We start from the raw sequence: 27,057 nt of genomic DNA, 5'->3' as shown, positions 1-27,057 counted from the left end.
CTCAGTTTTTCAATTATTGTCAGGTATGGAAGTCAGTCAGGGGACCCTTCAGGAGGACTTGCCCAGGTAAGGTTGACCTTCCTGGGCACATGGACCCACACCTCCCCCTGGCCTACAACTAGAAATTTGACATTTTTAATTTCGGGGATTACATGATGAGGAGATTTGTTACATTGTGTCACCCCAGTAGTAAGGAGATTACATGATGAGGAGGTTTGTAACAGTGTGTCACCCCAGTAGTTATGAGATTACATGAGGAGGAGGAGGTTTGTTACAGTGTGTGACCCCAGAATAAAGTAGATTAGAGGAGGAGGGGGTTTGTTACAGTGCGTTACTCCAGTAGTAAGTTAATAACATGGGCAGGAGGTTTGTTACATTGTTTCACCCCAGTAGTAAGATGTATACATGAGGAGGAGGTTTGTTACAGTGTGTCGCCCCAGTAGTAAGGACATTACATGAGGAGAAGGTTTGCTACAGTGTGTCACCGCAGTAGTAAGGGGATTAAATGAGGGGGAGGTTTGTTACAGTGTGTCACCTCAGTAGTAAAGAGATTACATGAGGAGGCAGTTGGTTACAGTGTGTCACCCCAGTAGTAAGTTAATAATAGTGGATGGGTTTTGTTACAGTGTGTCACCCCAGTAGTAAGAAGATTATATGAGGATGGGGGTTGTTACAGTGTGTCACCCCAGTAGTAAGTTAATAATATGAGGTTGGGGTTTGTTACAGTGTGTCACCCCAGTAGTATGGGAGATTACATGAGGATGAGGCTTGTTAGAGTGTGTCACCCCAGTAGTTAGGAGAAAAAATGAGGAGGAGGTTTGTTACAGTGTGTCACCCCAGTAGTAAGGAGATTACATGGGGTGAAGGTTTGATACAGTGTGTCACCCAAGTAGTAAGTTAATAACATGAAGATGGGGTTTGTTACAGTGGGTCACCCCAGTAGAAAGGAGATTACATGAGGAGTTTTGTTACAGTGTGTCACCCCAGTAAAAAATTAATAACATATGGAGGAGGTTTGTTACAGTGTGTCACCCCAGTAGTAATACAATTACATGTGGAGGAGGTTGGTTACAGTGGGTCACCCTAGTAGTAAGGAGATTACATGAGCAGGAGGTTTGTTATAGTGTGTTACCCCAGTAGTAAGGAGATGACATGAGGAGGAGGTTTGTTACAGTGAGTCACACCAGTAGTAAAACGGATACATGGGCAGGAGGTTTTTTACAGTGTGTCATCCCAGTAGTAAGTAGATTACATGAGTAGGAGGTTTGTTACAGTGTGTCACCCCAGTAGTAAGGAGATTAAATAAGGAGAAGGTTTGTTACAGTGTGCCACCCCAGTAGTAAGGAGATTACATCAGGAAAGGGTTTGTTACAGTGAGTTAGCCCAGTAGAAAGGAGATTTTATGAGGAGAAGTTTTGTTACAGTGTGTCACCCCAGTAGTAAGTTAATAACATGAGGAGGTTTGTTACAGTGTGTCACCCCAGTAGAAAGGAGATTATATGAGGAGAATGTTTGTTACAGTGTGTCATCCCAGTAGTAAGGAGATTACATGAGGATGGGGTTTGTTATGGTGTGTCACCCCAGTAGTAAGGAGACTACATGAGGAGGAAGTTTGTTACAGTGTGTCACCCCAGTAGAAAGGAGATTACATGATGAGGAGGCTTGTTACAGTGTGTCACACCAGTAGTAATGAGATTACATGATGAGAATGTTTCTTACAGTGTGTCACCCCAGTAGAAAGTTAATAACACAAGGAGGAGCTTTGTTACAGTGTGTCACCTCAGTAGTAAGGATAATACATGGGGGGAGGTTTTTTACAGTGTGTCACCCCAGTAGCAAGAAGATTTCATGAGCTGGAGGTTTGTTACAGTGTGTCACCCCAGTAGTAAGAAGATTACATGAGAAGGGTTTATTTATTTTTTTACAGTGTGTCTCCCCAGTAGTAAGAAGATTACATGAGGAGGAGGTTTGTTACTGTGTGTCACCCCAGCAGTAAATTAATAACATGAGGATGGGGTTTGTTAAAGTGTGTCACCCCAGTAGTAAGGAGATTACATGAAGAGGGGGTTTGTTACAGTGTTTCACTCCAGTAGTAAGGAGATTACTTGAGGAGGAGGTTTGTTACAGTGAGTCACCCCAGTAGTAAGGAGATTACATGAGGAGGAGATTTGTTACAGTGTGTCACCCCAGTAGTAAGGAGATTACACGAGGAGGAGGTTTGTTACAGTGTGTCACCGCAGTAGTAAGGAGATTATATGAGGAGGAGGTTTGTTACAGTGAGTCACACCAGTAGTAAAAAGGATACATGGGCAGGAGGTTTTTTACAGTGTGTCATCCCAGTAGTAAGTAGATTACATGAGTAGGAGGTTTGTTACAGTGTGTCACCCCAGTAGTAAGGAGATTAAATAAGGAGAAGGTTTGTTACAGTGTGTCACCCCAGTAGTAAGGAGATTACACGAGGAGGAGGTTTGTTACAGTGTGTCACTCCAGTAGTAAGGAGATTGCATTATGAGGAGGTTTGTTACAGTGTGTCACCCAGTAGTAAGGAGATTACATGAGGAAGAGGTGTGTTACAGTGTGTCACCCCAGGAGTAAGGGAGTTACATGAGGAGGGGGTTTGTTGCAGTGTGTCATCCCAGTAGTAAGTTAATAATATGAGGATGGGGTTTGTTACAGTGTGTCACCCCAGTAATAAGGAGATTATATGAGGAGGAGGTTTGTTACAGTGTGTCACCCTAGTAGTAAGGGAGATTACATGAGGATGAGGTTTGTTAGAGTGTGTCACCCTAGTAGTTAGGAGAAAAAATGAGGGGGAGGTTTGTTACAGTGTGTCACCCCAGTAGTAAGGAGATTACATGAGGAGAAGGTTTGTTACAGTGTGTCACCCCAGTCGTAAGGAGATTACATGGGGAGGGGGGTTGTTACAGTGTGTCACCCCAGTAGTGAGGAGATGACATGATCAGGAGGTTTGTTACAGTGTGTCACCCCAGTAGTAAGAAGATTACATGGGTAGGGGGTTTGTTACAGTGTGTCACCCCAGTTGTAAGTTAATAATATGAGGATGGGTTTTATTACAGTGTGTCATCCTAGTCATAAGGAGCTTACATGAGGATGAGGTTTGTTACAGTGTTTCCCCCAGTAGAAACCAGATTACATGAGGATGCGGTTTGTTACAGTGTGTCATCCCAGTACCAAGGAGATTACATGAGAAGTTTGTTACAGTGTGTCACCCCAGTAGAAAGGAGATTATATGAGGAGAAGGTTTGTTACAGTGTGTCATCCCAGTAATAAGGAGATTACATGAGGATGTGGTTTGTTATGGTGTGTCACCCCAGTAGTAATTAGATTACATGAGGAGGAGGTTTGCTACAGTGAGTCACCCCAGTAGAAAGGAGATTACATGATGAGGAGGTTTGTTACAGTGTGTCACCCCAGTAGAAAGGAGATTACATCAGGAGAAGGTGAATTACAGTGTGTCACCCCAGTAGTAAGGAGATTACATGGGGGGGGAGGTTTTTTACAGTGTGTCACCCCAGTAGCAAGAAGATTTCATGAGCTGGAGGTTTTTTACAGTGTGTCACCCCAATAGTAAGAAGATTACATGAGGAGGAAGTTTGTTACTGTGTGTCACCCCAGCAGTAAATTAATAACATGAGGATGGGGTTTGTTAAAGTGTGTCACCCCAGTAGTAAGGAGATTACATAAGGAGGGGGTTTGTTACAGTGTGTCACCCCAGTAGTAAGGAGATTACATGAGGAAGAGGTGTGTTACAGTGTGTCACCCCAGGAGTAAGGGAATTACATAAGGAGGGGGTTTGTTACAGTGTGTCACCCCAGTAATAAGGAGATTATATGAGGAGGAGGTTTGTTACAGTGTGTCACCCCAGTAGTAAGGGAGATTACATGAGGATGAGGTTTGTTAGAGTGTGTCACCCCAGTAGTTAGAAGAAAAAATGAGGGGGAGGTTTGTTACAGCGTGTCACCCCAGTAGTAAGGAGATTACATGGTGAGCAAGTTTGTTACTGTGTGTCACCCCAGTATTAAGTTAATAACATGAAGATGGGGTTTGTTACAGTGGGTCACCCCAGAAGAAATGAGATTACATGGGGAGAAGTTTTGTTGCAGTGTGTCACCCCCAGTAGTAAGGAGATGACATGAGTAGGAGGTTTGTTACAGTGTGTAAACCCAGTAGTAAGGAGATTACATGATGAGGAGGTTTGTTACAGCGCGTCACCCCAGTAATAAGTTAATAACATGAGGAGGTTTGTTACAGTGTGTCACCCCAGTAGAAAGGAGATTACATGAGGAAAAGGTTTGTTACAGTGTGTCACCCCAGTAGTAAGTTAATAACATGTGGAGGAGGTTTGTTACAGTGTGTCACCCGAGTAGTAAGAAGATTACATGGGGAGGAGGTTTGTTGCAGTGTGTCACCCCAGTAGTAAGTCAATAACATGTGGAGGGGGTTTGTCACAGTGTGTCAGCCCAGTAGTAAGAAGATTACATAAGGATGAGGTTTTTTACAGTGTGTCACCCCATTAGTAAGGAGATTACATGAGGAGAAGGTTTGTTGCCGTGTGTCACCCCAGTAGTAAGGAGATTACATGAAGAGAAGGTTTGTTACAGTGTGTCACCCCAGTCGTAGCGAGATTACATGCGAGGGGGTTTGTTACAGTGTGTCACCCCAGTAGTGAGGAGATTACATGATGAGGAGGTTTGTTACAGTGTGTCACCCCAGTAGTAAGAAGATTACATAGGTAGGGGGTTTGTTACAGTGTGTCACCCCAGTTGTAAGTTAATAATATGAGGATGGGTTTTATTACAGTGTTTCACCCCAGTAGAAAGCAGATTACATGAGGATGTGGTTTGTTACAGTGTGTCACCACAGTAGTAAGTTAATAACATGAGGATGAGGTTTGTTACAGTGTGTCACCCCAGTAGTAGGGAGATTAGATGATGAGGAGGTTTGTTACAGTGTGTCACCCCAGTAGTTAGGAGAACTAATGAGGAGGTTTGTTACAGTTTGTCACCCCAACAGTTAGGAGAATCCAAGAGGAGGAGGTTTATTACAGATTGTCACCCCGATAGAAAGGAGATTACATGATGAGGAGGTTTGTTACAGTGTGTCACCCCAGTAGTAAGTTAATACCATGAGGAGGAGGTTTGCTACAGTGTGTAACCCCAGTGGTAAGGGAGATTACATGAGGAGGAGTTTTTTTTTACAGTGTGTCACCATAGTAGTAAGGATATTTCATGGGGAGAAGGTTTGTTACAGTTTGTCACCCCAACAGTTAGGAGAATCCAAGAGGAGGAGGTTTATTACAGATTGTCACCCCGATAGAAAGGAGATTACATGATGAGGAGGTTTGTTACAGTGTGTCACCCCAGTAGTAAGTTAATACCATGAGGAGGAGGTTTGCTACAGTGTGTCACCCCAGTAGTAAGAAGATTACATTATGAGGAGGTTTGTTACAGTGTGTCACCCCAGTAGTAAGTCAATAACATGTGGAGGAGGTTTGTTACAGTGTGTCAGCTAAGTAGTATGAAGATTACATGATAGACATGTGCACATCAAAAATTTTCGTTTCTTTTCGTTTCTTTTTACACCTATATTCATATGTTTTCGGTTCGGCAGCCATTTTCGGATGACATTTTCGGACAGATTCGTTATTATCTAAAATGGCGGTCAAAATTTTCGAACGCATTTGTTATCGGATTCATTCGTCAACAGAAACATTAGTTTTCATAGGCATTCGTTATAATGGACTTTCATTATAGGATTCATTATCATTTGTTCGGTATTCTGATATATTCGTCATCTCTTTTGTTATCGGGTGCTTTTGTTATTCGGATACATTCGTTAGTTGGCTGCAGTCGTTATACATTCGTTATTCGGATACATTCGTTATTCGGATACATTCGTTATTCTGCTACATGCGTTATTCGGCTACATTCGTTATTCGGATACATTCGTTATTGCATAATGAATACATCCGCAATTTTGTCAATAAAGTTTATTGAAATTACAAAAAAAATCGAATTCGTTCCAGCAACTTCCACTTCCACCTGCAGTATTGTGTTGGTTGTTGTGAGCTGTGATACTGTGATACTGAGTGAATAAAAATGTCTGGAGGAGAGCATGAAAGTGTGGCTGGGAGAGAGGAAGGTGAGAGTATGAGAGTGAGTGAGAGTGCAGGTGTCAGTGTGAATGTTGGTGGAAGAGGAGAGAGGAGAAGGAGGCGCCTTTATCAGGGCGGCATTAGCAGTGGCACTGCCAGTGGCACCACTAGTAGACAACACGGACTTGGGTGGTCAGTGTCCCCATCACCAAGTTCGGAAAGTGGAGGGGAGGAGTCGGCACCTGTTGCCAAAAAGAATCGTGGCCCCAGGTTCACCACAGATGAAAATCGAGCTCTGGTGGCGGCTGTCACCAGACATAAAGCCACACTGTTCACCACCACCGTGGGTAGTGAGGAGAAATTTGCGGCCTGGAAGCGGGTCAGAGACGCTGTGGTCCATGTTGGAGCAAAGGACCGATCAGTCGAATGTATCCGCAAAAGGTGAGTACTATATGTAAATGTTATATGTGTATATATATATATATATATATATATATATATATAAATAATAAATATGTGTGTGTGTTTCCCAACCAGGGTGCCTCCAGATGTCCCAGCATGCCCGGAGACAGCCGTTGGCATGCTGGGAGTTGTAGTTTTTCAACAGCTGGATTTATTACATATATATAATTATATTTAATTCCACCTAATGTGAAAAGGGTGATAACTTAGGTAGCATAGCATATTGATCAGTGTTATCTATGCTCTGTTGCTCCATCCAGGATCTCAAGCATGCAGCAGAGGAGTTAAAGGGGTACTCTGGTGAAAACCTTTTTTATTTAAAATCAACTGGTGCAAGGAAATTAAACAGAAACTAAACAGAAAAGTACCAGGCAGAAAGTACCCACCTACTGAGTGGTGAGCGTGCATCATATCTCAGGAGCTTCAAATGCAGAATTAATGTCCAGTTGCAGCAAGGGGTTAAACCCGTCCTTCACTGAGGGTTTAACCCGTTGCTGCAATTGGGCATTCATTCTGGGTACCAGATGCCATGATCATTCAATACAGATCATGACATCTGCAGCAGTTAGGCAATTTAAATTTCATATATGATCACATGGACTGTGTCCTACTGTCCTTTATGGGTTAAAGGGGTAGTATACCATAGAGAGAAAACATATTAGTTTGTATAACCATGCCCTGGAGAGTTTAGTTAATATTTTTCCTTACTGCCTTTCACTAGAGTACCCCTTTAATGTAAGAGTAGTCTATGGGGAATTTATATATTATTACACTGTGTGTGGCACTTGTAATGATGTATATTCTACTAAATAAGTAATTAATCACAGATGGAAAAATTAAAACCACACAGAGGTACAGACAGTATAATTAAGTGTATTATTGAAAATAATGGAATACCCCTTTAACCCCTTAAGGACACATGACGTACTGGAACGTCATGTGTCCGCTCCCGATCTATAACGCGGGGCCACGGCGGGTCTAACAACGGCCGGGACCCGTGGCTAATAGCGCGCGACATTGATCGCTGTGCCGCACGCTATTAACCCTTTAGACGCGGCATTCAAAGTTGAATGCCGCGTCTAAAGTGAAACTGAAACCATGCCGGTTAGCTCAGTGGGCTGTTCGGGATAGCCGCGGCGAAATCGCGGCATCCCAAACAGCTTACAGGACAGCAGGAGGATCCCTACCTGCCTCCTCTCTGTCCGATCACCGAATGACTGCTCAATGCCTGAGATCCAGGCATGAGCAGTCAAGCGGCAGAATCATCGATCACTGGTTTCTTATGAGAAACCAGTGATCAATGATAAAGATCAGTGTGTGCAGTGTTATAGGTCCCTATGGGATAACAATGATCAGTGTGTGCAGTGTTATAGGTCCCTATGGGATAACAATGATCAGTATAAGAGATCAGTGTGTACAGTGTTATAGGTCCCTATGGGATAACAATGATCATTATAAGAGATCAGTGTGTACAGTGTTATAGGTCTCTATGGGAGCTATAACACTACAAAAAAAAGTGAAAAAAAAGTGAATTAATATCATTTAACCCCTTCCCTATTAAAAGTTTGAATCACCCCCCTTTTCCCATAAAAAAAACCACAGTGTAAATATAAATAAACATATATGGTATCGCCGCGTGCGGAAATGTCCAAATTATAAAAATATATTGTAAATTTTTGCGCGCAAAAAAATTCCAAAGTCCAATAAGTCCTATCAATGCAAAAATGGTACCGTTAAAAACTTCAGATCACGGCGCAATAAAAGAGCCCTCATATCGCCCCATACACGGAAAAATAAAAAAGTTATAGGGGTCAGAATATGACAATTTTAAATGTATTAATTTTCCTGTATGAAGTTAGGATTTTTTCCAGAAGTACGACAAAATCAAACCTATATAAGTGGGGTATCTTTTAACCATATGGACCTACAGAATAAATATCAGGTGTCATTTTTACCGAAAAATTTACTACGTAGAAACGAAAGCCCCCAAAAGTTACAAAATGGCGTTTTTTTTTCATTTTTGTCTCACAATGATTTTTTTCCCCGTTTCACCGTAGATTTTTGGGCAAAATGACTGACGTCATTACAAAGTAGAATTGGTGGCACAAAAAGCCATCATATGGATTTTTAGGTGCAAAATTGAAAGAGTTGTGATTTTTTAAAGGCAAGGAGCAAAAAACGAAAATGCAAAAATGGAAAAACCCCTAGTCCTTAAGGGGTTAACATACCAGACATTTTGGTAACACTGGCTATATCTGTTGCTTATATGCAATTGTGCATATAAGTAAAATCAAACAGTTGTAACATTTGTCAACAAAACTTTTTATTGATTTTAAATGTATGATAAACTCTTTAATAAACTTTATCTCATGCAGGTATTATGACTGTAAAGCAACCGTCCTGCGTAAAATAAAAAAAAAACAAGGAATTCAGGAAGTGGGAGCAGGAGTTCCGGAACCATCTCCTGCCAGAGGGTCGGAGTGAGACAGGCCTTGGTGGTCCTCATATGTCGCCTGAATCCGAGAGTGCTGGCAGTGAGTAAAAAAATAAAAATAAATTATTATTATTAATAATTACTTGTTCAAAAAATATAAAACAATCATACTAATCCCAAACATACACACACCCACATATATATATGGCTACGTGAGCTAGCCGAAACGTCGCCATTTTCACGTTTGTGTGAATAAAGACCACTTTTTTTGCAACATATGGGAGTGCGGTTGCCGTTCGTTTTCTATATATATATATATATATACATATATGTGTATATATATATATATATATATATATATATATATATATATATATATCGTATTTATCGGGGTATGCCACGCACCGGCCTATAACACGCACCCTCATTTTACCAAGGATATTTGGGTAAAAAACGTTTTTTACCCAAATATCCATGGTAAAATGACGGTGCGTGTGTGCGCGTGTATTCCCCGATATACCCCCAGGAAAGGCAGGGGGAGAGAGGCCGTCGCTGCCCGCTTCTCTCCCCCTGCCTTTCCTGGGGTCTAGAGCGCTGCTGTCGGCCCTTTTCACCCCCTGGTTATCGGCGCCGCTGCCCGTTCTGTCCCCCTGACTATCGGTGCCGGCGCCGATAGCCAGGGAGAGAGAAGCGGCGCCGACAGCCAGGGGGAGAGAAGGGGCAGCGGCACCCATTGCCGGCGCCGCTGCCCCGTTGCCTCCCCCCATCCCCGGTGGCATAATTACCTGAGTCGGGTCCGCGCTGCTCCAGGCCTCCGTCGTGCGTCCCCAGCGTCATTGCTATGCACGGCGCGGCGCTCTGACGTCATGCGCCGCGCCGTTCAGCGCATAGCAACGACGCCGGGGACGCACGACGGAGGCCTGGAGCAGCGCGGACCCGACTCAGGTAATTATGCCACCGGGGATGGGGGGAGGCAACGGGGCAGCGGCACCGGCAATGGGTACCGCTGCCCCTTCTCTCCCCCTGGCTGTCGGCGCTGCTTCTCTCTCCCTGGCTATCGGCGCCGGCACCGATAGTCAGGGGGACAGAACGGGCAGCGGCGCCGATAACCAGGGGGTGAAAAGGGCCGACAGCAGCGCTCTAGACCCCAGGAAAGGCAGGGGGAGAGAAGCGGGCAGCGACGGCCTCTCTCCCCCTGCCTTTCCTGGGGGTGTATCGGCGTATAACACGCACACAGACTTTAGGCTAAAAATTTTAGCCTAAAAAGTGCGTGTTATACGCCGATAAATACGGTATATATATGTGTGTATATATTGGTATATATATGTGTATATGTATATATATATATATATATATATATATATATATATATATATATATATACACACAGACAAAGAATAAGTCAGCCAGCACTTTAGTTGATACCAAACTATTATATGGACCTGGCCTACACCATAGCTGTATAGCTCTCCATGTTTTAACTGCATATTCATGTTTCACCTATATCCTTGTGCTGGCAGTGTGCTGCTGCATTCTTCTGTTGCTGTATATCTAGCCTAGTAGCGTGCACCTGTAGGCAAGGTCGATATAATAGTTTGGTATCAACTAAAGTGCTGGCTGACTTATTCTTTGTCTGTATTGCACATACGGGGGAGTGGCTACCTCCATGTTGGCCTTGCACCCCACCCACCTCTATCAGGTGTGTATATAAGGTGTCTTGGATGTTCCAGACCCTGCCATGCTTACTGAACTGTTCACACAGAGGCATATTCACAGTGTAGGGTCCGTCCCAAGGAGGCCACCTTATCGCGGTGGGACAGTCCAAGCTATTTTACCGCCGGCGGAGACAAATTTGCGAGCTAAGTGCCTCACTATTTCATAGTTTCACATTTGCATCTATTACACCATAGCTGTATAGCTCTCCATGTTTTAACTGCATATTCATGTTTCACCTATATCCTTGTGCTGGCAGTGTTCTGCTGCATTCTTCTGTTGCTGTATATCTAGCCTAGTAGCATGCACCTGTAGGCCAGGTAGATAGATATAAATAAAATATTCATATATATATATATATATATATATATATATATGTATATATATCTATAGATACATACATATACAGTTTATACACACACACATATATATATATTTGTGTGTGTGTGTACACACATGCATACATAAATAGATATCGAACAATCAAGAGAATGCAGCATCTCCAGACCCACAACACTCCAAAATGCTGAAATAGTGATGAGTTTATTTCCTCAGAGGTTAACAATATAATATTTCAGTATCTTCTTCTTTACCTATGATGAAATAAACTCATCATTTTTTCACCATATTGTAGTTTATTTATTTATTTAAGCTTTAACAATGTATGATGGCAGCTAATCAAAGTAATGAGACACACTGTAATGTAAACTTTCTTACTGTTTCAGTCAAAACATTACTAATTAATTATTATTATTATTATTTTTTTTTTTTCAGATCAACCAGGTCCATCTGCAGGGAGGATGGTCCGCCATCAAAACTTGCCCCAATCACCTGTCCTGTCCTCAGCACCGGCTGAGATAGATGAGGAGGAGGAGGTGTCCCCAGGTGAACAACACCAACCACTCTCCCCAACCCTAGCTCCTGGCTCTGTCCCAAGGAATACTTGCCTGCAGCTTGCTAAAGAAATCCAAAGGCTGGCCAAGGAGAACAGGAACATGTCGCGCGAATTGCGCCGGATGAATCGCACCATGGTTGAACTCCACCGATCACAAAAACAAGAGTTCCAAGCCCTGTTGGCCAAACAAATGGGAGAATTTCAGGCCATGTTGTCCCACCATAGCCAACAACAGATGCAGGCGATGCATGATTTGAGGGTGGACGTTATGCCCCATAAGCAGCAGCAGCAATACCCCCCAAAAAAACTGAAATATACGGGACTAAATTATTTCGCCTTGTTGATATGTTTCAGTTGTTGTTCTGTTTAAGATATGTTATTATTACTACAGCAGCATTGAAGGCCTTGGCCATTCAAGAAAAAACAAACATTTTTTTCTTTATCCTGTGTGGTGTCTAAATTATTACTAACATTACATTATTTTTATTTCCACTTTTTTTTTTTTTTTTTGTGTTGTCCACATCTTGGGGGAGATTTATCAAAACCTGTCCAGAGGAGAAGTTGCCCATAGCAACCAATCAGCTCGCTTCTTTAATTTTTTAACAAGGCCTGTGCTAAATGAAAGAACTGATCTGACTGGTTGCTATGGGCAACTTTTCCTCTTGGCAGGTTTTGATAAATCTGCCCCCTTGTCCACAGTGCTCTCTGCTGACACCTTTGTCTGTATTAGGAACTGTCTAGAGCAGCAGGAACTTTGCTATGAAAATGTTATTCTAATCTGGACAGTTCCTGGTTGACATGTACAGAGGTGTCAGCAGAGAGAGCCCTGTGGACAGACTGGAGAGAAATAAATAAAAAAATAATACACTGACTTATATTTTCTATTGGCACGTACATTATTCTGCGCAGATTTGATGCACTGCATATTATGCTGCAGATTTCAATATCTGCAAAAAATAATGTACGTGTGAATAGACCATCATGCCTCTGGAATATTTGCTCCATTCATTTACTAGGGGTCCCTCTAGTGGCAGAGGCACTGTAAAGCACAACTGTTATAAAAAAAAATTGATGGAATTTTAAGTTACTCACCAGTGATTTGCTGAAAGAAACTCCATTTTTTCACCCACTTCAAGGTCCAGCAATAGGATTCCTAAATCCTGAAAGAAAGATGGAAAGGTATAAATTAAACTAAAATTAATAATGGGATATTAGGAGGGAAGGGGATGATTGACAGACCACTCACCTGTTTGAAGGGACTGTTAAGCTTGTCACTTGCTTCACTTTTAAACAACTGGTAGTAACGGGAAAACATTCCAACTTGTTAACGAAACTTGAACTCAACGGTAACTGCAGTGCTCAACTTTAACTGAAGAAGTAACTTCAACTTTTTAACTTGTTTCAAAGTTTAGGGCTGGGTACCCTAACTTTGGCAAATTGACTTTTAAAAAAGTCATCTGCTCCATGAGCTGAGGGGACAGTTGAGAACGCTGTGGGCATAGAATGTTCCCGGTGACAGAAAATACCTGCTCACTTTGCACAGAGGTTGGGGGGCAGGATAGGAGCTCCTGGGCCACCATGCTTAGAGCAGGCCAAATAGCCCTCTTTTCGTCCCAATATTTCATGGCATCGGCAGTGGGAAATATATTTGGTTCAGACACATAAATTTTGACCATGTCTGCCACCTTGTCTCTTGGTATCCGAGAGGGTTGTCAGGTTTGTCCAAACAGGCTTTGCAATGTCTCTGCCCAAAAGTCTGCAGCTCTTGAGGAGGTTGTAGCAGTGTTGCTGATGGTTGCTGAGATTTCTGCAGGCTCATCTTCCTCTGCTTCTTGCTCCTCATCATGCCTCTCTTGTCCCACATCTAATAGTCTCTGTCTGTCACACACCTTGATGATTAATTTGTCCCTCCAGCTTGTTAGGGCATTTGCTTGGAGAGCCATTTTGCCCTTAATCCGGGGGTCACACATGGTGGCTAGCATTAGATCAGGGCAAGTGTCTGTCAGCTCTTTAATCCTACACTGTAGTAGGACCTGGAGTCTCCTTACCAGTGTGGCAACATCACCAACTATATAGCCTCCAGTCCACTTCTCTCTGTTATTCAGAAAGGCATCCATTTTGGTTAACAGATGAGTAAAGAGAGGGATGACTTGCGCCAAACTTGCCTTCTCCTGGCTTAAGTTTTCCGTGACCGCACGAAAGGGGCTAAGTACAGCCACCACCTGAGCAACTAAGGTCCACTCCTCCCTGCCAAATGCTCTGGTGATTCCAATATAATTTTCATGGGTTTCTGCTGCTCTAGGATTCTTTCCAGCATTTCTAGTGTGGAATTCCACCGGGTGCTAACATCCTATTTCAGTCTGTGTTGAGGAACACCTGCCTTACTCTGCTCCCGTCTGAGTAAGTGGCTGTCTTTAACACTCCGGTGAAAATGCCCTGCAATTTTTCTACATGAATCCAGAACTCCTGTGAGCTTTGTGTTGCTCTCTGAGGTGTCTTCCAAACCGGCCTTCACCACAAGATGGAGGACATGTGCAGAGCATCGCACACATACAAAGTTGCCATCACGCAATGCCTTTATCATGTTGGCTGCACCGTCAGTCACCACGAAACCCATCTTCGGATGTGTATCTCCATGTTCCCCAAGCCATTCTTCCACCATTTTTTAAAGTGCTCTGGTTATGTTTTGTGAGCTGTGCTGCTCATCCAATACCTCTGCATGGAGGAGGAATGAGCGGTGGCCCTGATTTGTATTCTCAACACCAGCCCCTGTGCTTCTTGGGCCTGATTTGGTTTGGGCAAGTTCAGTGACAATGGGCTGCCACCAGTGTGCGGTCAATGATAGGAAAGCATGCTGGCCACTGGGAGCACTCCACAGGTCAGTGGTTAGATGTACAGACTGTCCAGCAGCTTTTCCCAGCTCCTCTTTTAGCAGATCCACACACGATTTATACAAAGCAGGTACTATACTTCTGCTGAATGTGGTACGTGATGGTACAATATATTGGGGTGCAAGTGCCTTTAGAAGGCGTTTAAAAGGTTCCCCTTCCACCATGTTAAATGCTCACCTATAAGGCGGGTAATCTTGCGGGACTGTTGGCGGGAAATCCCCCTGGGATGAAAACCAGTAAACTGTTCTATGGTGGACTGGTTTCCTTTACTGGGATGAACAACAGCTTCAGCCCCTTGCCCCTTTTCCAGGTTATCTGAGGCTGAACTCATAGTAGCACTGGAACTAGCACTACTACTTCCCTTTCTTTTACTTGGTGGAGCTGCCAAACCACTTTCTTCTATCATCAACACTGCCTTGTGGTGTGTCCTCAGATGGTTATCCATTCCTGCATTGGTGAGATGCCCCAAGACTTTGCCACAACTTACTTCCTTGCCACATAGCTTACATTTGGCCAAGCGACCATCCCCAACTGTTATAAAATGCTCCCATACCTTAGATTTGCGGTTACCACTGACACTGGGTTTTGCTGATGGGGAAGGTTTTTCTGGAAGGGGAGTGCTCTTGGAAGCAGTAGCTAAAGTCCTTGTACTGGTGACAGTGGCAGTCTTTGCATGGGAGGGTGTATCCACAACTATGGAGCCAGAGGAGGATGGTGGTGATTGAGATTCTTGATAGTCATCATCAATGTCATGTACGAATAGTAGTGGCGAAAAAGGTTTATCTGGTGCAATACTGGACCATGGTACCTCCTCTTCTACAATGCCAATGTTCATATCTGCAAGGGCTGGACTGACATGCATGATGTTGTCTATTTCTGTGTCAGAGCCTTCTTGATGGACATTTAGGGCCACCTCAGCATCAGTAATGGCTGTCTCATTTTCTGCTAGAGTCTCCGTCTCCAAATGGCAGATGTCTCTGATTGGTTGCCTAGAAGTTTGGCCACTGGATGACTTGGCAGCAGGCCTTGCTGATGTCCTCTTGTAAAAAATGGCAGCTGTTACCTTTGGCTTCTTGGTAACATCTTGTCCTCTAGCTGTCTCTGTGTCACTGGGGAAGTCTTCCTCAGGGGAGCTGTCCATCTCTACAAGCACTGTGAGTCACTGTTAACACCAGTAAAACTTTCACAGGAATAAAGAAAAGTTCCTCAATGTCTGTGAAAAACACAGGATGTAGAAGGACACCCCGATTGGCTGACTAATGTCATGTGATAACAAACTCTGTAAAGTGACCAATCAAATAAATAGAGAAAATTATTCCTTAGTTTCGATTTCGTCAACTAATAACGAATGCATTCCGTAATTAACTAATCAAGTCCTTGTTTATTCTGGGACAAGGGTCACGTGACGAGAGGATGTGATCTCGTCAGCTCCGCCCGCTCCAGGGCTCTCTCCCTCCTCTCCCCCCCCCCCCAGGAGGCATGATGCTGACCCTGGGACGAACGTCCCTGATTAGGGCGAAAAAAGAAAGAAAAAGAGGAAAGAGAGAAAAAAGGAAACCACCTGACGGACGTATCTGCTCCCCGCTGTGGTATGGAGATGGAGGTGTCCGGTGTGGAAGGGGGTGTGGCGGCCTCGCTACAGTGGACAGTAGTGGTGGAGGTGAACGGGCTGAGAGGCGCACAGTCAGCAGAAAAGAGATCCGGCAGGAAGAAGAGGAAGGAGACGGAGCGCAAGCACGAGTGGTGCAAAGCAGCTGGGGGGACCACGTGAGCGGGCTCGGCGTGCGACGGAACACGCTGGCCGCTCCGGGAGCCCTGCAATCAGCTCGGGTAACAGAGGCCAGGATCAGCGTGGTGAGCTTGAATCTATTTCTTTTAACTGAAGTCCGTTGTAGGAAAGCTTTTCTGAAATGCAGGCTGGCAATGGCAGTCTATGAGAGTCTGGTGGGGTATACTTCCTCACCCTGGTTACAGATGATAGGATAAGCATGTGAGATCAAGAAATCTGGATGAGCTACTGTACTGAAAGTGGTGGAGGGGGGGCAGAGGTGTGTCGGAGCTATCACAGTTTTGGAACTATAAAGTGACTTCCCCCCCTCCCTATACCTCTATACCCCTTATAATCCTCCAGCTACCCCTCCTCTATATGGATAATGTTGTTAAGAGTATATGTGAACATGATCGGTAGTCCGAGGACTGGTTATATAAGCTGATTACCTTATGTGGAGGAATTTTACAGCCTGGAAATCGGTTAGAAGTAGAGATGATGGAGTAAAAGAGTATGGGGACCCAGGGTAGCCAAGGAGGTAAAATGTTAGTATGGAATATTAAAGGTATTAAGGAGAGGAAGAAAAGAGTAGCTATTATGGATAGGGTTAAAAAATTATCTACCTGCAGTGGTATGTTTATTAGAAACACATTTAACAAAAGAATATCTGTCCATCTAATGAAAAAGAAATGGGCTGTTCAGGAATTCCACTCGTTTGGAACAAACTACTCATCGGGGGTCTCGGTGTTGATTCACGGTAAAATGAATATGCAGGTTAAAAATGCTCGCTGTGATGATAGAGGGAGATTTGTTTTTCTCCACGTAGAGTGGAATATGGTACAAGTTATTCTTGCTTTTGTTTATATTCCTCCCCCTTTCAAAACAGAGGTATTGGTTAATCTGGTGAATTTTTTAAGTGATAAAAATTACAAAGATTTATATATTATGGGGGATTTTAACTCAGTAATAGATAACAAAAGGGACCGGAGAGGAGGAGTAATGAGGGAGGGGAGGAATGTCCTGGCAGATTTTTGTAAAGAAGTAGGATGGAGAGATGTATGGAGAAACCTGAATCCTTTGCGAGAAAATTTTTCCTGTTTTAATTTGAGCCATAAAACTGCATCACGTATCGATTTGATTCTGGCCAATGATAGTGGAGCAAGGGGTATTAGAAAAATTGTTTATGAGCCCAAGGGCTTGTCTGATCACTCCATGGTGGTCTGTAGTTTCGGTGGTGAAGATCGGGTCCCCCCCCAGAATATGAATAGAAATATTAATCCGCATTGGTTTGAGGTGGAAGACGTGACAAAGGGTATAGAGGAGGAGATTAAATGGTTTTGGGCTACAAACAAAGGTTCGGCCGATATATTTATGGTTTGGGATGCTATGAAAGCATATTTGAGAGGGATTTTGTCCCGAAATATAACCCAGTTTAGGAGGAAAGTAAGGAAGAAAGAAGATAACTTGGTAGATCAGATTAAAAAATTGGAGGAAGTTTATGCAACTGATGCAAGAGATGAGAACTGGGGAAAACTGGAACAAGCGCAAAAAGAATATAAAGAGTTAATGCTTGAGAAGGCACAACATAGTATTTTTTTCTGGGGACAAAAACGCTATGCGGAAGGGGGGAAATCCAATAAGTGGCTCTCTGGTATAATAAAAAATCAAAGGGAAAATACGGAAATTACTAATTTAGAAAATAAGCAGGGATTAATAGTAACAGATCAAGAGGAGATAAGGAAGATAGCGATGGAGTATTATCAAACATTATATGAATCTGAAGGGGTAAAATCAGAATCGGAGATTAAAACATTCTTACAAAATTTAGTTCTGCCAAGTTTAAATGAGGAGGGGAAGAGGAAAATGAATGAGGGGATTAGCCTGGGGGAAGTCCAAGAAGTATTGAGAACATGTGCGGGGAATTCCGCCCCAGGGTCTGATGGGTTCTCATTTGATTTTTATAAAAGATTTCATGGGTCTCTGTTGCCCTGCTTGATGGAGATTATTAATGAATCCTTGGAAAGAGGGGCTATGACCCCTTCAATGTCTGAAGCAGTGATAATATTGATCCCCAAGAAGGGGGGCAACAGGGAAAAGATGGAGAATTACCGTCCTATATCACTATTGAATACGGATTACAAAATTTTTGCAAAATTATGGGCAGGAAGATTAAAAAAGGTTTTGGGTGAGATGATAGGGCAAGAACAAAGGGGTTTTATGGTAGGTAGGAATATGTTTTCCAATATACACAGGACATTCCTTAACATTCAAACACGCGGAGGGGATCCCCGCTCCATCCTGTCGTTGGACGCCAACAAAGCGTTCGACAGGGTGGAGTGGGGTTTCCTCTTTGGGGTGGTGGAAAGATTTAGTTTGGGCACTTTATTCTTAAAAGCTATAAAAATGGTTTATTCAGCTCCTATAGCAAAAATTAGTATTAATGGGAAATTTACGAATACGTTTAAAAAAAAAAGAGGTTCAAGACAGGCATGTCCGTTATCACCTTTATTATTTGCACTCTTTATAGAGCCACTAGCAGCTATAGTTAGGAACACAGAAGTCTTTCAAGGGTTTGGGGTACAAGGGGATAGAGAAAGAATGTTATTATATGCCGATGATGTGCTTTTGTTTGTTAGGAATCTGGTAGAGAAAGTACAGGAAGTGATTAGGTTAGTGGAAAAATTTGGATATTTCTCAGGAATGAAAATTAATTGGCAGAAGTCCGGTCTCATGCCTTTGGATGAAGAAATTGAGGTCCCTATTGGCCCTGTAAAACTACTAAGACTTAATGATAGTTTGGAATATCTGGGTGTTAAGATCTCTAGCGCTGTCTTGGATTTTGAGAGATTAAATTTGGACCTCTGTTGGGGAAGGTAAGGGGAAAGGTAAATACATGGAGGAAAATGAGATTGGGAATGGCAGATAGAATAGGACTGCTGAGAATGGTATTACTCCCCATGATAACACATTATTTGAGAGCTTCTCCCATATGGATAAAAAATATTTGGTTTAAAAAATTGGAAAGTATATTAAACAATCTTATATGGGGTGAAAAAAGAGTCAGGATCAAGAGTCAATATTTGTACCATCCCTTAGAGGAAGGAGGGCTGGGTCTCCCTAATTTTCAGCAATATTTCATAGCATCCCAACTAACATTGGTTATTCAAGAGCAACAAACACTGTTGGATTATTTGAAAAGGGGGTGTAAGAAATCTGGGTCCATATGGGAGTGGTTGGAGAGTGGGAGTTTGAAGAAGGGTGTAGAAGAGGAGAACGTAGCTAAAGATTTATTGCTACAAGTATGGGATAGTATGAAGTCAGCAACAGGGATAATGAGTAGTGTGTGTCACGATGCCGGCTGGCAGGTAGTGGACCCTCTGTGCCAGAGAGGGATTGGCGTGGACCGTGCTAGTGGACCGGTTCTAAGCCACTACTGGTATTCACCAGAGCCCGCCGCAAAGCGGGATGGTCTTGCTGCGGCGGTAGTGACCAGGTCGTATCCACTAGCAACGGCTCACCTCTCTGGCTGCTGAAGATAGGCGCGGTACAAGGGAGTAGGCAGAAGCAAGGTCGGACGTAGCAGAAGGTCGGGGCAGGCAGCAAGGATCGTAGTCAGGGGCAACGGCAGAAGGTCTGGAAACACTGGCAAGGGACACACAAGGAACGCTTTCACTGGCACTAAGGCAACAAGATCCGGCAAGGGAGTGCAAGGGAAGTGAGGTAATATAGGGAAGTGCACAGGTGATAACCCTAATTGGAACCACTGCGCCAATCAGCGGCGCAGTGGCCCTTTAAATCGCAGAGACCCGGCGCGCGCGCGCCCTAGGGAGCGGGGCCGCGCGCGCCGGGACAGAACAGACGGGGAGCGAGTCAGGTAGGGGAGCCGGGGTGCGCATCGCGAGCGGGCGCTACCCGCATCGCGAATCGCATCCCGGCTGGCAGCAGGATCGCAGCGCCCCGGGTCAGAGGACGTGACCGGAGCGCTGCAGCGGAGGGGGAGAAGCGAGCGCTCCGGGGAGGAGCGGGAACCCGGAGCGCTCGGCGTAACAGTACCCCCCCCCTTGGGTCTCCCCCTCTTCTTGGAGCCTGAGAACCTGAGGAGCAGACTTTTGTCAAGGATGTTGTCCTCAGGTTCCCAGGATCTCTCTTCAGGACCACAACCCTCCCAGTCTACTAAAAAAAAATTTTTCCCTCTGACCTTTTTGGCAGCCAAAATCTCCTTGACCGAGAAGACGTCCGAGGAGCCGGAAACAGGAGTGGGAGGAACAGATTTGGGAGAAAAACGGTTGAGGATGAGTGGTTTGAGAAGAGAGACGTGAAAGGCATTAGGGATACGAAGAGAAGGAGGAAGAAGAAGTTTATAAGAGACAGGATTAATTTGACACAAAATTTTGAAAGGACCAAGATAGCGTGGTCCCAACTTGTAGCTAGGGACACGGAAGCGGACATATTTAGCGGAGAGCCATACCTTGTCTCCAGGGGAAAAAACGGGGGGAGCTCTTCTTTTCTTATCCGCGAATCTCTTCATGCGTGAAGAAGTCTGTAAGAGAGAATTTTGGGTCTCTCTCCATATAATGGAAAGGTCACGAGAAATTTCATCCACAGCGGGCAGACCAGAGGGCAAGGGGGTAGGGAGGGGGGGAAGAGGGTGACGGCCGTACACCACGAAAAATGGGGATTTGGAGGAAGATTCAGAGACCCTGAAGTTATACGAGAATTCGGCCCATGGAAGGAGATCTGCCCAGTCATCCTGGCGGGAGGAAACAAAATGTCGCAAATAATCACCCAGGATCTGGTTAATTCTTTCTACTTGTCCATTGGACTGGGGATGATATGCAGAGGAAAAATTTAATTTAATCTTGAGTTGTTTACAGAGAGCTCTCCAGAATTTAGACACGAATTGGACCCCTCTATCCGAGACAATCTGCGTAGGCAACCCGTGAAGACGAAAAATGTGTACAAAAAATTGTTTAGCCAACTGAGGCGCAGAAGGAAGACCAGGAAGAGGGATGAAATGTGCCATTTTGGAGAATCGATCAACGACCACCCAAATAACGGTGTTGCCACGGGAAGGAGGTAAATCAGTAATAAAATCCATACCAATCAGAGACCAAGGCTGTTCGGGGACAGGCAGAGGATGAAGAAAACCAGCGGGCTTCTGGCGAGGAGTCTTATCCCGGGCACAGATAGTGCAGGCTCGCACAAAGTCCCCAACATCCGTCTCCAGAGTCGGCCACCAATAGAAGCGGGAGATGAGTTGCACAGATTTCTTGATGCCCGCATGACCTGCGAGATGGGAGGAGTGACCCCATTTGAGGATTCCGAGGCGTTGGCGTGGAGAAACAAAGGTCTTTCCTGGAGGAGTCTGCCTGATGGAGGCAGGAGAAGTGGAGATCAGGCAGTCAGGTGGAATGATGTGTTGCGGAGGGAGATCAACTTCTGAGGCATCCGAGGAACGAGAGAGAGCATCGGCCCTAATGTTCTTATCGGCAGGACGAAAGTGAATCTCAAAATTAAATCGGGCAAAGAACAGAGACCACCGGGCCTGGCGAGGATTCAGCCGTTGGGCCGACTGGAGGTAGGAGAGGTTCTTGTGGTCGGTGTAGATAATGACAGGAAATCTTGATCCCTCCAGCAGATGCCTCCATTCCTCAAGTGCTAATTTAATGGCTAGAAGCTCTCGATCCCCGATGGAGTAGTTCCTCTCCGCTGGAGAGAAGGTCCTAGAGAAAAAACCACAAGTGACAGCATGCCCGGAAGAATTTTTTTGTAGAAGAACAGCTCCAGCTCCTACTGAGGAGGCATCAACCTCCAATAGGAAGGGTTTGGAAGGGTCAGGTCTGGAGAGCACGGGAGCCGAAGAAAAGGCAGACTTGAGTCGTTTAAAGGAGTCCTCTGCTTGAGGAGGCCAAGACTTGGGATCAGCATTTTTCTTGGTTAAAGCCACGATAGGAGCCACAATGGTAGAAAAATGTGGAATAAATTGCCTGTAATAATTGGCGAACCCCAAAAAGCGTTGGATAGCACGGAGTCCGGAGGGGCGTGGCCAATTTAAGACGGCAGAGAGTTTGTCTGGATCCATCTGTAGTCCCTGGCCAGAGACCAAATATCCTAGAAAAGGAAGAGATTGGCATTCAAACAGACATTTCTCAATTTTGGCATAGAGTTGGTTGTCACGAAGTCTCTGAAGAACCATACGGACATGCTGGCGGTGTTCTTCTAGATTGGCAGAAAAAATTAGGATATCGTCCAGATATACCACAACACAGGAGTATAACAGATCACGAAAAATTTCATTGACAAAGTCTTGGAAGACGGCAGGGGCATTGCACAGTCCAAAGGGCATGACCAGATACTCAAAGTGTCCATCTCTGGTGTTAAATGCCGTTTTCCACTCGTCCCCCTCTCTGATGCGGATGAGGTTATAGGCGCCTCTTAAGTCCAATTTAGTGAAGATGTGGGCACCTTGGAGGCGATCAAAGAGTTCAGAGATGAGGGGTAAGGGGTAGCGGTTCTTAACCGTGATTTTATTAAGACCGCGGTAGTCAATGCAAGGACGTAGGGAGCCATCTTTTTTGGACACAAAGAAAAATCCGGCTCCGGCAGGAGAGGAGGATTTACGGATAAAGCCCTTTTTTAGATTCTCCTGGACGTATTCGGACATGGCAAGAGTCTCTGGGGCAGAGAGAGGATAAATTCTGCCCCGGGGTGGAGTAGTACCCGGGAGGAGGTCGATAGGGCAATCATAAGGCCTGTGAGGAGGTAGAGTCTCAGCTTGTTTTTTGCAGAAAACATCCGCGAAGTCCATATAGGCCTTAGGGAGACCGGTTACTGGAGGAACCACAGAGTTACGGCAAGGGTTATTGGGAACCGGTTTTAGACAGTTCTTGGAACAAGAGGACCCCCAACTCTTGATCTCCCCAGTGGACCAATCCAGGGTTGGGGAATGAAGTTGAAGCCAGGGAAGTCCAAGGAGAATCTCCGAGGTGCAATTGGGGAGGACCAAAAGTTCAATCCTCTCATGATGAGATCCGATGCTCATAAGAAGGGGCTCCGTGCGGAAACGTATGGCACAGTCCAATCTTTCATTATTTACACAATTGATGTAGAGGGGTCTGGCGAGACTGGTCACTGGGATGTTGAACCTGTTGACGAGAGAGGCCAAAATAAAATTTCCTGCAGATCCAGAGTCCAAGAAGGCCACTGTAGAGAAGGAGAAGGCAGAGGCAGACATCCGCACAGGCACAGTAAGACGTGGAGAAGCAGAGTAGACATCAAGGACTGTCTCACCTTTGTGCGGAGTCAGCGTACGTCTTTCCAGGCGGGGAGGACGGATAGGACAATCCCTCAGGAAGTGTTCGGTACTAGCACAGTACAGGCAGAGGTTCTCCATACGGCGTCGTGTCCTCTCTTGAGGTGTCAGGCGAGACCGGTCGACCTGCATAGCCTCCACGGCGGGAGGCACAGGAACAGATTGCAGGGTACCAGAGGAGAGAGGAGCCGAGGAGACGAAACGCCTCGTGCGAACAGAGTCCATATCTTGACGGAGTTCCTGACGCCTTTCAGAAAAACGCATGTCAATGCGAGTGGCTAGGTGAATAAGTTCATGTAGATTAGCAGGAATTTCTCGTGCGGCCAGAACATCTTTAATGTTGCTGGATAGGCCTTTTTTGAAGGTCGCGCAGAGGGCCTCATTATTCCAGGACAATTCTGAAGCAAGTGTACGGAATTGTACGGCATACTCGCCAACGGAAGAATTACCCTGGACCAGGTTCAACAGGGCAGTCTCAGCAGAAGAGGCTCGGGCAGGTTCCTCAAAGACACTTCGGATTTCCGAGAAGAAGGAGTGTACAGAGGCAGTGACGGGGTCATTGCGGTCCCAGAGCGGTGTGGCCCATGACAGGGCTTTTCCGGACAGAAGACTGACTACGAAAGCCACCTTAGACCTTTCAGTGGGAAACAGGTCCGACATCATCTCCAGATGCAGGGAACATTGGGAAAGGAAGCCACGGCAAAACTTAGAGTCCCCATCAAATTTATCCGGCAAGGATAAGCGTATCCCAGGAGCGGCCACTCGCTGCGGAGGAGGTGCAGGAGCTGGCGGAGGAGATGACTGTTGAAGCTGTGGTAGCAACTGTTGTAGCATAACGGTCAGTTGAGACAGCTGTTGGCCTTGTTGCGCAATCTGTTGTGACTGCTGGGCGACCACCGTGGTGAGGTCAGCGACAACTGGCAGAGGAACTTCAGCGGGATCCATGGCCGGATCTACTGTCACGATGCCGGCTGGCAGGTAGTGGACCCTCTGTGCCAGAGAGGGATTGGCGTGGACCGTGCTAGTGGACCGGTTCTAAGCCACTACTGGTATTCACCAGAGCCCGCCGCAAAGCGGGATGGTCTTGCTGCGGCGGTAGTGACCAGGTCGTATCCACTAGCAACGGCTCACCTCTCTGGCTGCTGAAGATAGGCGCGGTACAAGGGAGTAGGCAGAAGCAAGGTCGGACGTAGCAGAAGGTCGGGGCAGGCAGCAAGGATCGTAGTCAGGGGCAACGGCAGAAGGTCTGGAAACACTGGCAAGGGACACACAAGGAACGCTTTCACTGGCACTAAGGCAACAAGATCCGGCAAGGGAGTGCAAGGGAAGTGAGGTAATATAGGGAAGTGCACAGGTGATAACCCTAATTGGAACCACTGCGCCAATCAGCGGCGCAGTGGCCCTTTAAATCGCAGAGACCCGGCGCGCGCGCGCCCTAGGGAGCGGGGCCGCGCGCGCCGGGACAGAACAGACGGGGAGCGAGTCAGGTAGGGGAGCCGGGGTGCGCATCGCGAGCGGGCGCTACCCGCATCGCGAATCGCATCCCGGCTGGCAGCAGGATCGCAGCGCCCCGGGTCAGAGGACGTGACCGGAGCGCTGCAGCGGAGGGGGAGAAGCGAGCGCTCCGGGGAGGAGCGGGAACCCGGAGCGCTCGGCGTAACAGTGTGTGTGGTGTACCCCCTTATGGGAAAATGAGAACTTCCCAGAAATAAAGAAAATTGCAGAATATGTGAATTGGGAAGATAAAGGAATTAGGTTGTTAGAGCAGGTTTGCACAAATGGGGAAATAATAGATTGGGAATGTTTGAGTGAACGCTTTAATCTAAAAAATACTAATTACTTTGGTTATGTACAGTTAAAAGACGCCTTGGGACAGGAAGAACCGAAAGGGAAATTAAAGGTAGGGTGTTATCACATTACAGAATATATTTAAAGTGCACAGGGGGGGGGGGAAAGGAAAATAATGAGTACTTTATATAAAATGTTAGGTCAGAAGGGTTGGGATGACGTAGTCAAACGGTTAGGACAGGCACTGGATATAGGTGGAATTTCAGAAGAAGAGTGGAAATTGGTGTTAAAGAATATTAGAAGAACAACGATCAATGCAAATAATAGGGTGTCTTTTTTGATGTTAGTATATCGGGCACAGTACTCACCGCAATTTTTGTATAAAATTAATGTTAGGGAAAATGCACAATGCCCCAAGTGTGGGTTTGAGGGAAGTAATTGGTTACATATGGTATGGAATTGCACGAAGTTGCAATTTTTGGAGTGTAGTGTTTGAAACTATTAAAGCTAGAATAGGCGTGATATTGCTCTTTGAACCTAAGGTTGCAATTTATGGACTAGGAACAATGGGAACGAAGCATACTGATCTTATACTTGGAGTATTAGGAGTGGCAAAGAATTTGATTCTTAGGAAATGGTTGGCCCCAGCGGTTCCATCAAGGGAAGAATGGTTAGGAGGTATAAATAAGGTTAGAACTTATGAGTTGTTGTGGTTCAAGGACAGTGAAAGAAATAAAAAAAATCGAGAATAAATGGCTACCCTGGGAGAAAGGAGAAAGTAGATAGTGAAAAGGAGTAAAGAGTAAGAGAGGAGTAGGGAAAGGAAGGAAGTCAATGGATTTCGGGCAGGCTTTCTTAAGGGGAGGGAGGGAAAAGGGAGGGGGAGGAGTTTTGTTTGTTTGCTTTGTGATAATGATGTAAGCATTAATGGACTTTGTACGTATTAAATTTATAATAATAAAAAAAAAACGAATGCATTCGTAATTAACGAATGCATTCGTACATAACTAATGCATTCGTACATAACTAATGCATTTGTACATAACGAATGCATTCGTGAGTAGCGAATGCATTCGTGAGTAATGAATGCGTACGTTATTTACAGACTGCATTGTTTGTTAACAAGAGTCAACATTCGTAGTTATCGAATGCATATGTTAATCGGCATTCGGATCTTAACGAATATCGTCAGATTGGCATTCGTTAATACGGCGTTTTCGTAAAGACCCGATATTTTATGTTTGGCACCTTACGAATATCGTCAGATTAGCATTCGTTAATGGGGTGTTTTCGGAAACATTCGATATTTCATGTTCGTTTTTCGGCATCATCCGAAAATAACGAAAATCACACTTTTTGTTATTTTAGCGATCCGTTCCGAAACGAAATGCACATGTCTATTACATGAGGATGAGATTTGTTACAGTGTGTCACCATATTAGAAAGGATATTACAAGAGGAGAAGGTTTGTTACAGTTTGTCACCCCAGTAGTAAGGAGTTTACATGAGGAGAAGGTTTGTTACAGTGTGTCACCCCAGTAGTAAGGAGATTACATGAGGAGGGGGTTTGTTACAGTGTGTCATCTCAGTAGTAAGGAGATCACATGAGGAGGGGGTTTGTTACAGCGTGTCACCCCAGTAGTCAAGAGATTACAGTAGGAGGAGGTTTGTTACAGTGT

General features: G+C 44.9%; 1 protein-coding gene across 6 annotated transcripts in view; it reads right to left on the bottom strand.

Moving 5' to 3' along the window:
- Positions 1–8,269: 8,269 nt before the first annotated feature.
- Positions 8,270–27,057, bottom strand: part of LOC130295701 (uncharacterized) — a 34,226-nt gene continuing 15,438 nt past the window's right edge. The window contains exons 1-4 of one of the 6 annotated variants that reach the window (XM_056546731.1): positions 12,866–16,298; positions 12,712–12,779; positions 11,672–11,794; positions 8,270–9,105 (exon numbers count right to left, since the gene is read on the bottom strand). In XM_056546731.1, the coding sequence (XP_056402706.1) occupies positions 8,940–9,105; positions 11,672–11,794; positions 12,712–12,779; positions 12,866–12,934 (426 nt within the window). In that variant the 5' untranslated portion in view covers positions 12,935–16,298 and the 3' untranslated portion in view covers positions 8,270–8,939. Of the gene's footprint in view, positions 9,106–11,499; positions 11,795–12,711; positions 16,299–27,057 lie in introns of those variants that run through there. The other 5 variants (XM_056546730.1, XM_056546728.1, XM_056546729.1 and 2 more) reach the window with 5 other exon arrangements.

The sequence above is a fragment of the Hyla sarda genome, chromosome 11 (genome assembly GCF_029499605.1).
Source record: "Hyla sarda isolate aHylSar1 chromosome 11, aHylSar1.hap1, whole genome shotgun sequence".
Lineage (NCBI taxonomy): Eukaryota > Metazoa > Chordata > Amphibia > Anura > Hylidae > Hyla > Hyla sarda.
The sequence above is the reverse complement of the archived record's forward strand: the minus strand, read 5'-3'. Positions and strand labels throughout refer to the sequence as shown.